This window comes from Penaeus monodon, chromosome 17 (genome assembly GCF_015228065.2).
Source record: "Penaeus monodon isolate SGIC_2016 chromosome 17, NSTDA_Pmon_1, whole genome shotgun sequence".
Taxonomy (NCBI): domain Eukaryota; kingdom Metazoa; phylum Arthropoda; class Malacostraca; order Decapoda; family Penaeidae; genus Penaeus; species Penaeus monodon.
Window position 1 is genome coordinate 46385957 of NC_051402.1, and position 11076 is coordinate 46397032.

Below are 11076 nucleotides of genomic sequence, written 5' to 3' on the forward strand. Positions count from 1 at the left end.
GATTGAGAGAGAGAGAGAGAGAGAGAGAGAGAAAGTGAAAGTGATAGATTGAGAGAGAGAGAGAGAGAGAGAGAGAGAGAGAGAGAGAGAGAGAGAGAGAGAGAGAGAGAGAGAGAGAGAGAGAGAGAGAGAGAGAGAGAGAGACAGACAGAGAGACAGAGAAAAACAGAGAGAGAAAGAGAGACAGGCAGACAGAGAGAGCAGCAGCAGCTCCTATATTCAATCAAAAATTTCAATTAGATTGTAATGGTTTACAAATGTCATAAAGAAAACCGATGAAAAAATAGTTATACTTCTTACTATTATTTGTACTCCTTAAACTCAAATCTGCTGAGGTCTTATTATTGGTACTCTACTGGCAAAAATTCTGATAATTACCATGTCCTCTAATACATCAGTTTTCTTTTATCATTTATTGGAAGTAGTGCATTACAAATTTTCACGTTCTTTATTCAAAATTGAGACGGTGTAAAGGTGGTTCGTGATCCCTTGTTAAGACTTGCCTGCTGGATCTGATGACTGTTTCTTTTTACCCTGTGGAAAAAATAAATAGCATTTTGTGAGATGTTAGGGGAAAAAAACAAACAAACAAGGAAATAATTTAAACCCTAATGTAACCTCTACCTAATGGTGAACATATTAAGTACTGCCCTTTTCCCGATACAAAAATCCAAACACATGATTTAAATACTTTTAAATACTTTTGACCCATGCTAAAGAGAACTGAGGGAAAACATCAGTTGACTTATATCTATCAGGAATTAAGGCAATACTCTCAAAATAAATATGTATTTTGAGGGCCTGCTTTGCATAAAACTATCATGAATGCCTTGACATCATGCCATTCTACAGGACAATACTAGAAATTACATTGCATTCTAAATATTCAACTTTTTTTTTGTTTAGTTTATTGTGAATGGTGATTTGGTTGTCCCCATGTCAATTACAAGACATATGCATGATGTCATTTTTTGTAATGCTTTTGGCAGTAGCTAACATTGAAAAAACCATCTACCCTCTTTGTCCAAGTAAATCTAACTGATTTCAGATTTTCTGTAAATAAATAACACAAAATTTGTTAATCAGAGATAAGATGTTTTAAAAATTTTATGTGACTATATCCCTCTTATTACTTTCCCTATATGAGAGAGTTTTACAAGTATTTATTAACAGAAAAATGTGCTAGACATTAAAGGATTTACACACAGAGTCAATGTAACAATGTAATCATTATAATATTCAAACTACTACTATTAATAAAGGAAAGCTTCATTCACAGAGTACTTGTTGACATGTGTAAATCTGTCAACTTTTTTGTCATTGTTTTCACATGACGTTTCTGTCTGATTTTAGACTTTCTCTCATTCTTTTCATCACCCACATGTATAATACATGCAGAGAACAAACAAGGCATTGTAAGTGTGACAATCTCTGGCAATCATATTCTCTCAAAGTCTGCAGGTAATTGAGATGTACATAGTTTACTGGGCCTCTCTCTGTTATCTTAAACATGATAAGACTATCACTCAGGCATACAGTGAATGAATTCAGAAAAAAAAGGCTTTATTCTACATGCCCAGAAGGTACACAACTGCCATGCTCCCACTATAAACATTCAAATCTTTTTGGACATGATGAAATACTAATTGGGAATGATCCCTTGTTAGTATAAGATTTTCTGCCCATATTGAAAGTAGCATTTTTTTCCCACCCTGAGCATCACGTCCCTCCTTAACTCCCCCATTAGCACTACACTGATGGTGCCAGTATTTTCTGTCACTCATGCCGGTGACTTCTGGCAATGTGGTTTGCGGTGTACTGCAGCCAGAGCGAGTCATGACACCTATAGCCATACCGTCATGAAGAATGTATTTTTCATGACAGTTATAGGTGTGCCTGGCTATAAGATGTTCACAAAAGATATGAAAATCATTACAGATTTAAACACATGTATATCTTCCTGAATATACAGAAACTACAAGTACCCAAATAGGCAATAACTGAATTATTAATGGCCTCATGACATTTTGGATCCTTAACATGTCAAGAGTATCAACAACAGATCCATTGTATAGTAACTGTGGTAAAATGCATTAAAAAAATAAAGGAATTACTGACTGGTGATATTAAGATCTACGCATTAATATATGAACACAAATATCTTCCTTTTCAACTACAAAATCTTGTATGCACCTGTTTTTTGACATCCAACGTAAGCTGGTTGACTTTGGATCTCTCCTGCTCCAGCTGGGCTGAAAGGCTTCCAACTTCCTGGGTAAGTTCCTCTCGTACTTTTGTCATCTTGTCTAGCTCTACCACTAGTTCAGCCTTGGCCTTCATTTCAGCTGAACAAATAACCTGTACAGAGTATAGAGATTTATATACATACATATTTATACCTATATCTATATCTATATTATTATTATTATTATATATATATTTTTTCCCTTCACTTTATTTTATTACTTGTTTGAACACTCAAACATCATGCAGCCACCAAAAATCCTTCTTGTGCCTACAACTTGCTGATTACTTCTAAGGACTATGGAAACTGCTTTTTAAAACCTACTGAAGTTGTCACATAGCATTGACTGTACTGTTTCAATAAGAATACTATCTGAAGCACTATTCTTAAAATGTCTTCAAACAACACTTACTTCCTTTTTCTGAGTACATGTAGTCTACTGATTTTTTAATAACATCAAGGGTAAACAGAGTTAATTTTGACAAGCACAGAAAAAAAGCATACATGAGAATGAACTAATTCATAATGCAAGAGATATAACATACATGTTACTGTTATATCTTCATCAAAATTACATGACAAGAACAAGGAATTGCTTACCTCACACAGTTTTTTGTTTCTGCTCTTCACCATCTGAAGGTCATTTTTCAAAGACTCAACCTCCAGCCTCAAGGCTTGGATCTCGAAGTCTCTCTTCTCAATTTCAGCTTCATACTCAGACACACGCATTGCATGGTTAAACTGAGGGGAGATGTGTTAATGATATTTTTTCAGTTCTGTTTAAAATATCCTATCAACTTGACTGAAAATATTTACAAAATTTGTTTTCAATGTTTCTCAGTAGAACACCCAGTGTTAATGGCAACTAATAAGTTACTCGAAGGCAACCAAAAGTAATAATTACATTACAATCCAATAGTAGATGGTGTTATAAATTCTAAATATATACTTGTTTTCTTAAAACAGTTCTTTTCCATGCATACTACATCAAATATTATTAATCCTAGTCTTAGCCGAAGATGAAGCTAAAGACCTGAATTTAAATACAAGTTCAACACTAAAAAGAAATACAAAACACAGGATCTCACTTGTCCTGCTGTTGCCTTGTAATTCTCCTTTCTTGTTTCTCTCTCCATGGTCTTCCGAGTGGTTTCCTCAAGGTCATCGAAGAATTTGTGTTCGTTTTCATTCCGAGGCGGTTCTTGCACTTCTGGTTCATTTTTTCTTGCTAACTAAAATTTGATATTGGGTGATTGTATCAAATACACATAATATGAAGAAAGTGCAATGATATTTTAAATTCATATCTGGATATTTTATGATCCATAACTGCACAGAATCAGAAAACATTCTCCATATATTTTGATAAAATTGGTGAATTTCTAATACTCTTGAAATCATTCTAAAAGGGAGCTACTTTTTTCTTTCTATTTTCAAAAGTTAAAAAGGACAAAAAAATCAGCAATTTTCTAAAAAGAGGAAATGAGTGGATACTTTAAGAGGCTTTTTGATAAAGAAAAAAGGAAAAAAAAAAATACAAACATTTAATTTTCCTTAATTTCATCAATCAAAAATTCTATATTCATAAAAAAAAAAAAAAAAAAAAAAAATCTATGCTTATACCTGAATGACAGATATTTGTCCTAAAAAAGTCACAACTACTTTGATTTATTCAGTGTGTAAACAATATAGCATATGTATATGCACATGCACACGCACACGCACACGCACACAAGAAAATTGTGGTAGGAAAATGTTACCTGTTCTACCGTAAGATTGTTGAACTGTTCTAAGGACATGGTAACTGGCTTATCTTTCTTCTTCTTCACTTTCCCCCCCTTTCCCTCATCTCGTTCTTTCTTCATTTGTGCAGAGGTTTTCTCTTTCTCCTCAAAGTCAAGTTTGGAGAGCATCAACGCTTCCCGTAGACTTCGCTCATTCTCATCACGGACAAACTGAAAAAAGGGAGTTCACTTGTCAAACAAAAGTAATGGATTATATTACATTATCAAAAATTTTCAAGCACACTAGGGGAGAAAAATTAATTATTTTTTTTTCTTATGCTATTAATATACACAAAGATAATAAAATGAATCAGTAACAACACCTATATATACATACACAGTGTATAAAAAAAAAAGAGATCAAGTTCAAACCTCATCATCCCTGCGTTGCCATTCCTCGTCTACTCTCAACCCATCTTCTCCATTTACTTTACTTGCTTCTTTTTTCACCGGATCTCCTTTGTTTCCTTCTCTCTTAGCTGTATCTCCACTTTTGCTTGACTTCTTTTTGGCTTTTGTTTTTCCAGTTCCAAAGGCCATTGCCTGTAACTGCAACTGAGATTGATTGTGAATTAAAACTAAGCATTTCCATATTGTATTGGCGTCTTATGCAGTTATCATGGTTAATACAGAAAATTCATTTATAAGGCCAATAAGGTATGTTTATCCCAATGAAACACAATACAGGGTAATGGAAAAAATAAAATAAATTAAACCAAAAGCTGTGCTCTGGGAGTGTGAGTGAAATAAACATTTTACAACTTATTGTCAGTGATGAAGATGGAGATGACTGCACCCTTTGTCAGTTTCTTAAATAAATAACAATGATGATGCAATCATTCAGAACATACTATACAAAACCAAGGTCTGATGAACTAAGTCCTTATTCAACCCAATGACAGTCACATACAATTAATAAAAGTAAATAATATTAGATTATAAATATGTTATTAATTCAAGTATGTCAATGGGATGCATCAATAGTAACCTACTATATTTGATAATGCTGCGCATCCCTACCCTAATGGGCTTTCACCTGTGTACCTGGATGGCTTCTCCTCCCATCTAATCCTCCCTCAGTACACTCTTTAAGCCATCAGAAGAATTTTTATATCATACCCTACCCTATTCTTCTCCTAAGATCACCTCCTTCAGATAGTTGCTTCTTTAACTGTATACTGCTGAGGGAGAGGTACTTTCCATATAATCATGCAAAACAATAAAAGTCTGAGTCAAAATCTCAACCAAAAGTAATTTCCCCATATTGATGATGCAAGTCTTAAATTTCCTTGCCTTCCTGATTAAGTAATGATCTTTGTTTCTGTCTATATGAAGTAACTAGGAGCTTGCTACAGGGAAATGGTCACATATAACTTATCTTATATACTGTATGCCTTTATTTGGACATGGACAGTAAATGTGAGCTGCTGAAATAGGAACCAATTTATACCTGGAGGTACATGGATAAGACTAACAGAGAGAAAATGTTGTACTACTAACATTTGTGACTGGAAGGTTTTCCACTATGATAATTCATTGATATGATAAAAGATACATATAAATGGAGCTGACTAAATGCATAATGGATATAAAGGCAAACATCATCCCTGATTATTCCCAAGGTTTTTTGCTACATCAATGGATTACTTTGGTCCCTAGACACTGGTATTAGCTTGAACAAAGCCAACCACACAACTATAACATCATCAATAATGGCAACACATTCATCTGAATCCTTTGTTTTGGTGATGTTCAGTTCAGGAGTTTGGTACCAATATAGCAAAAGGTCATAACTTGGAGGGCATGAATAACATCCATTGAGGAGGGATGTTCAAGTACATATTTCTCTAACCATAAATAAAATTATCCTAAGAAGTGCTCCTATATGCAGGAATGTTGCTTAAATAATAGTGTTTGCTTCATAAAGAGATATCTTTTTAAAAGTTTCCCCTCAGATTAAATAAGATTTCGTTAAAGTAGTGAGAGGTAGGGGCGTGGAGGCAAAGACCAACTGCTAGATGGGGTGTGGTGGTGAAAAGGTTAAAATCTGCCGGTTCCCTGAGATCACTCTTCATTTAAATGTGGGTAACAACAAATTTGTAAACATTTCTCATGACTACTTTCCAGTCTGTCAACTAGCATAGAGGATTTGACAGGTTATCCTTATAGGGCCCCATGTAACATGCCAACACAAAACGCTCTGGCAACTGCATTTCAGTCATGAGGATGTTCTATACTATTGTCATCATGTGTGTGAGTTTGATTAACATCTTACTGAATATCATTTACTATGATCATATTGGGATGCTGGTAATTGTTGATGAGCTTAAAAAAAGAAAGAAAGAAAGAAAGAGAGAAAGGAAAAAAGTATTGGGGTTAGTATGCACAAACAATTACTTTATAAACAGTCTGACTGAGGTTTCATCAGTAGTTTTTCTTTACTAGTAAATCTTTTTGTATTCTTTGTACACAGGCTGAAGAACAATCAAGAGGATTTGAAATCAATATGTCTTTAGTTGTTAAGTTTATCAAGGAGTCTTGGTTTAAAAAGTTTACCTTTAATACAGATTGAATTCTTCTCAACAAAGCCTCTCATCAAAACCAGTCCCATATGTACCAATGAGACCTATAATGGGAGATTTGCTCTTTGCCTGATGCCAGTGTGATTCACAAACATGACTTTTAGGTTTCTAGGTGTTCTTCTTCTTCCTTCCTCTTCTTCTGACAATTAGAATTGCATGGTGAGAATCTTTGCTCTGTATGGTGCAGCCCGAGCTGAGAGACAATTATACCTAGACAGTAAGATCCTAAACAATAAGGCTTTTATAATCAGGCTTTTGCATGATAAAGTTTGCACTCTGGAGTTCAAATAAGTTGGAAAAATAGTATTATCTACATAACTTTAGAGTGTGACAATATGACTTACATGATAGACAGTAAAAGGATTCTCTAACCTAATGATATCTGACCTTTCATATATGACATTTCCTGCACAAAATGAAAATGAAGTTCTTTGGAATAGAAATATGATTCTTGCAGTATCTCCTTTCACCTTCATCCTTACTTGTAAACGATTGAGGTGTTTGGGTAAAATTATGTGAACCTGTTTAGTAACCAGGAATCAATCAGGGAAAAACATCTGGATGCCCAATTATCCTATTGACAGTAACCAATAAAACATACTCTTAATTCAAAAGTCTGACCATAAGCAAGGCTAGTTCCCTGTTACTTACAGTTCTAATGAAGTATGACAATCTGAGAAAGTCTAAAGTCAGTTCTTTTATCAAGATGTGTGTAACTTCTGTATTGGTTCCAGTATTGGTTCTACCTTGATGACACATCCGAGCTCTATCCAACCAAAAAATCAGGAATGGATGTTTGTTGAGCCTTTCGCCATAGCACCATGAGGCACAGAGGCAACCATTATCATGGTATAGAATGAGGGTGAGTAAATAGTCACAAAATCATACTCTTTATATTTTTATTTTTCATTAGGCTGAAATCAAACTCATGTTCAACAATTTGTCTCTCCCTTAAAGTAAAACCATAATTTCCCACACTGTTCTAGGGATGGCAGATTGAAAAAAAAAAGGTTTGTACAAAAAAGTAGTTGCAACTACATTAACGCACTTGAGATTATTTAAATCTTGTCATTAAGGTCATGTTGAAAAAACAAATCAGTACCATTAATATAACTATCCTTGCACATGTCAAGTATATTGTATTATAATTTTGTATATATAATAATATATGTCTTCTACTTTTATTTTTTTGTTATCCTGTAGACATTATTTCATAATAATATTGATATCCATGAAATTGTAATTATTGAAGTTCATCCCAATAATTTTCTAATTATTTCATAAAATACTTCTCTGATATACCTCACGCAATCAGTCTAATATAATTATTTTGCTTTAGAACTTTGAAAAGGTATTCAACTTCTATTATCAGTAAATCAACCCCCCAAAATGTCATTTCCAATGGTGCTAGCCTCTTCTAGCATTATGCAAAATAAAATTTCGAAGTATATTCTGTATATTCCGTTTTGCATATCCCTCATACGGCTTAACGTAAGAGATCTGATAAGTCATTTGAATGGCAGTATCTTATCAGTGAATTTGGTCTTTTTGACCTGCGCGACGCCCACGAGAAAGCGCTCTCGCCTCCATTCACAATCCTGTTCCATTCACGTTTTCGAATCGTAAATCCTCATTTGCCGTCCCTTTCCCACACTCCCTTCACTAATCAGCATCAATGATTAATCTGTTGCAAGGACCTTACCACACTCTCATCAACCCCATTTTTCTTCTTTTTGCTGTTGTTCTTGTTGACCGCCTTCTTGTTCTTCTCGTCCGTCTTGGGCTTGGCCTTATCTTGCTTCTTCTTATTGGCACGCTCGCCAGGCTCAACATCGACGGCGAGGAGACCAAAGCGAGACGACATTATGGAAAATTTTCTGTGACTGATAGGAGACTTAGGTGCTCCGGCTGCACGTCGAGGGAGAAGGTAAACACAGTTCCCAGAACCACACGCAAGTCGGGGAAGGGTTGTCGTTCTGGGGAATACTTCGTGGGGGAAAACGCTAATTGACCTCGGTTCATGGGGGTTTATTGCGATTTTTAAGAAATAGGATATTGTTTATGCTATCTGGGGTGTTTGTTCATTTGTAGGTGTTATTGTGCTACGAGGATACTGGTCGGGATTTTTTTTTTCGTTTGCAATTAGCGGGAATATTTTGTTCATGGGCTGAGGATCAGTTTAAGCACAAGCTTTTGATACAGAAAGTATTTCATAAAATTATTACGCGATAATTTGCTCTATATAACATGATTTATGAATGATAAAGAAAACTCTCAGCGCACAAAATAGTTTATAACAATTATTCATGTCAACCTTTCCGAGCTTAAGAGTTTGCATCACTTAAACCGAAATCACCGAAAAAGAATAGTCATAAAAAATAATTGAAATTGCAGGAAAGGAAAAATTATGACAAAAATTGAAAGCTGTTCTGCCAAAGTTTCCCAACCCGTTTGAGACCTATCCTCTGATTGGCCTAGAAGATTGTAAACAAATCTGTGCTCATGCAGATACCATTATATATAGGAGTATTTTACGCAGTTTTAGGGCATTAATGAAAACAGATTTACTCAAAGAAGAAATATAACTTGCGAGAAAATTAAGGCTGCATGAATGTGTATCCGTAAATGAATACAAGAAAAGAGGATTAAGAACCTTGAGTCCAACCGGCCAATCAGCTGTTTCCTTACATCCCTCGAGTAGTTGGTGAGCTCTGACGTCACGAGGTGTCTGCCTCCCTGGACACCGGACGCGTTTTAGTCAAATTTAACCATTGGAGACGCTTTTAAAATGGAAAAACAACAAAATGACCAATTCAAGAATAGAATGGGAGTGTTCAAGAACAAAGGGAAGGACCAAGATGTAAGTTATTCCGCCTCTGATGGCGTTTGAAGGGGGTTGTTTGGCTGGGATGGAGTTCACACTGTCGCAATAGTCAGCATCATGCGTACATACTTTTGTAGATATTTCTAATTAAATAGCAAACTCCGGAAGAGCAAACTCGGATACCGTGAAGGTGGTTCAAGGTGACCGATAGGAGCGTGACAGAAGGGTCAATATGAGGTGAATTGGCTGTCCTTCGCCGTCGCGGCCAGCCACCGCCTCCCTCCCGTCCCTCTCCCCCTCCGCCCTATTTCCTTACTTTTGCTCTCCGGATCCCGTTATTCCTTCGACATTACGCCCTCTTCCTTAATCTTTCGTCCCTCTTCTCGTAATCGAGGGTCTCTGTGTCGAGGAGGTATTTGCTGCACGAAAATGGATTTTAATGGTCTTGATGAACTTGACATATATCCAGTTCCTTGGGCAGGGATCTAGGTTATGCTGACTGATTCATGAATGTAATTGCATTTTTAAACGAGCCTTTCACATGCTTCAAGTAACTCTTTTTCAACACTTATGAAGGGATTCTGACTTGTACATGGTGGTATACCCATTGGTATTCCCATTTTTTTGTCTGGTGTTTCCTCTTTATTGAAAGTTGTTATTGGGTATTTCCTGGGAACCAGGGATCAGTTTTCATTAGCACACGTCACAGCAAGATGAAAAGTAATGTATAGAAGTGAAAAATCAAATTAATGTAGGTTATTCTGCCATGTATGCAACATTTACATTACAAATAGCAAACAAAAAAGTTATTCATTGTTGTAAATGATATATCCAAAAATGACCATGTCATTAGATTGCCATGACTGGCAGTGGTAAACAAACATCCACAAAATGTATATTGTGATAGAGAGAGCTTGGTCTGGTTCCTTATTGGAAGATTAATTGCCAGTACAGTTTGCAAGGGCTTTATAATTCATAGAGACAGTTTTAGTGTATTGGACTCTGATGCTAATTTGGGTACATTTAAAGCTTTTAAGTATATGAGTATGCAGAACTTAAGGAGGAGAATACATATATATATATATATATATATATATATATATATATATATATATATATATATATATATATATATTTTTTTTTTTTTTTTTATATATATATATATATTTTTTTTTTATATATATATATATATATTTTTATATATATATATATATATATATATATATATATATATATATATATATATTTTTTTTTTTTTTTTTTTTTTTTTTTTTTTTTTTTTTTTTTTTTTTTATCAGACAGTGAAATGTAACACAGCATGTAATTATATCTTCTGTCCATATAGCTGATTGTGATTAATGGACTATGAATGGATATATGCTTATATATATCTACTATTCACTGGCCTACTATAATAAGAATCTAGACACATATGGAGGTATGACATGAACCAAACCAGATGGTAAACTATATGTATTCTGCATGTGAATAGCACTGTGCTACACTTCACTATAACAGACATAAAGGGTACTCTAGCCCTATAACTACCTTACAGGGTTTTTGGTTGCCCTCAACCTATGATAGAGACACACTTACCCTATTATATTCAATAATGTAAAACTTGCTCCATAAGCCTTATTG

The 11076-nt window shown here is 34.8% G+C and overlaps 2 protein-coding genes across 3 annotated transcripts in view; one reads left to right on the forward strand and one right to left on the reverse strand.

Annotated features, from left to right (window-relative positions):
- Positions 1-398: 398 nt before the first annotated feature.
- On the reverse strand, positions 399-8571 carry LOC119583824 (G kinase-anchoring protein 1-like). Its single transcript, XM_037932540.1, has 7 exons — positions 8314-8571; positions 4402-4584; positions 4006-4200; positions 3334-3477; positions 2846-2986; positions 2194-2358; positions 399-534 (listed from the first exon to the last, which is right to left on the reverse strand). The coding sequence occupies exons 1-7, from the start codon at positions 8473-8475 to the stop codon at positions 493-495; spliced, it is 1032 nt and encodes a 343-aa protein (XP_037788468.1). The 5' UTR covers positions 8476-8571; the 3' UTR covers positions 399-492.
- A 715-nt stretch (positions 8572-9286) lies between these two features.
- LOC119583823 (importin subunit alpha-3-like) overlaps positions 9287-11076 on the forward strand; it is a 16377-nt gene continuing 14587 nt past the window's right edge. The window contains exon 1 of one of the 2 annotated variants that reach the window (XM_037932538.1): positions 9287-9471. In XM_037932538.1, the coding sequence (XP_037788466.1) occupies positions 9400-9471 (72 nt within the window). In that variant the 5' untranslated portion in view covers positions 9287-9399. The remainder of the gene's footprint in view (positions 9472-11076) is intronic. The other variant, XM_037932539.1, reaches the window with a different exon arrangement.

Bases quoted from the DNA above. Each gene is read 5' to 3' on its own strand.
- LOC119583824 (XM_037932540.1), bottom strand. From the start codon at position 8,475: ATGTCGTCTCGCTTTGGTCTCCTCGCCGTCGATGTTGAGCCTGGCGAG. The intron at 4,585-8,313 runs GTAAGGTCCTTG...AATCAATCTCAG, and splicing joins ATGGGGTTGATGAGAGTGTG to TTGCAGTTACAGGCAATGGC. The intron at 3,478-4,005 runs GTAACATTTTCC...ATCAAATTTTAG, and splicing joins ACAATCTTACGGTAGAACAG to TTAGCAAGAAAAAATGAACC.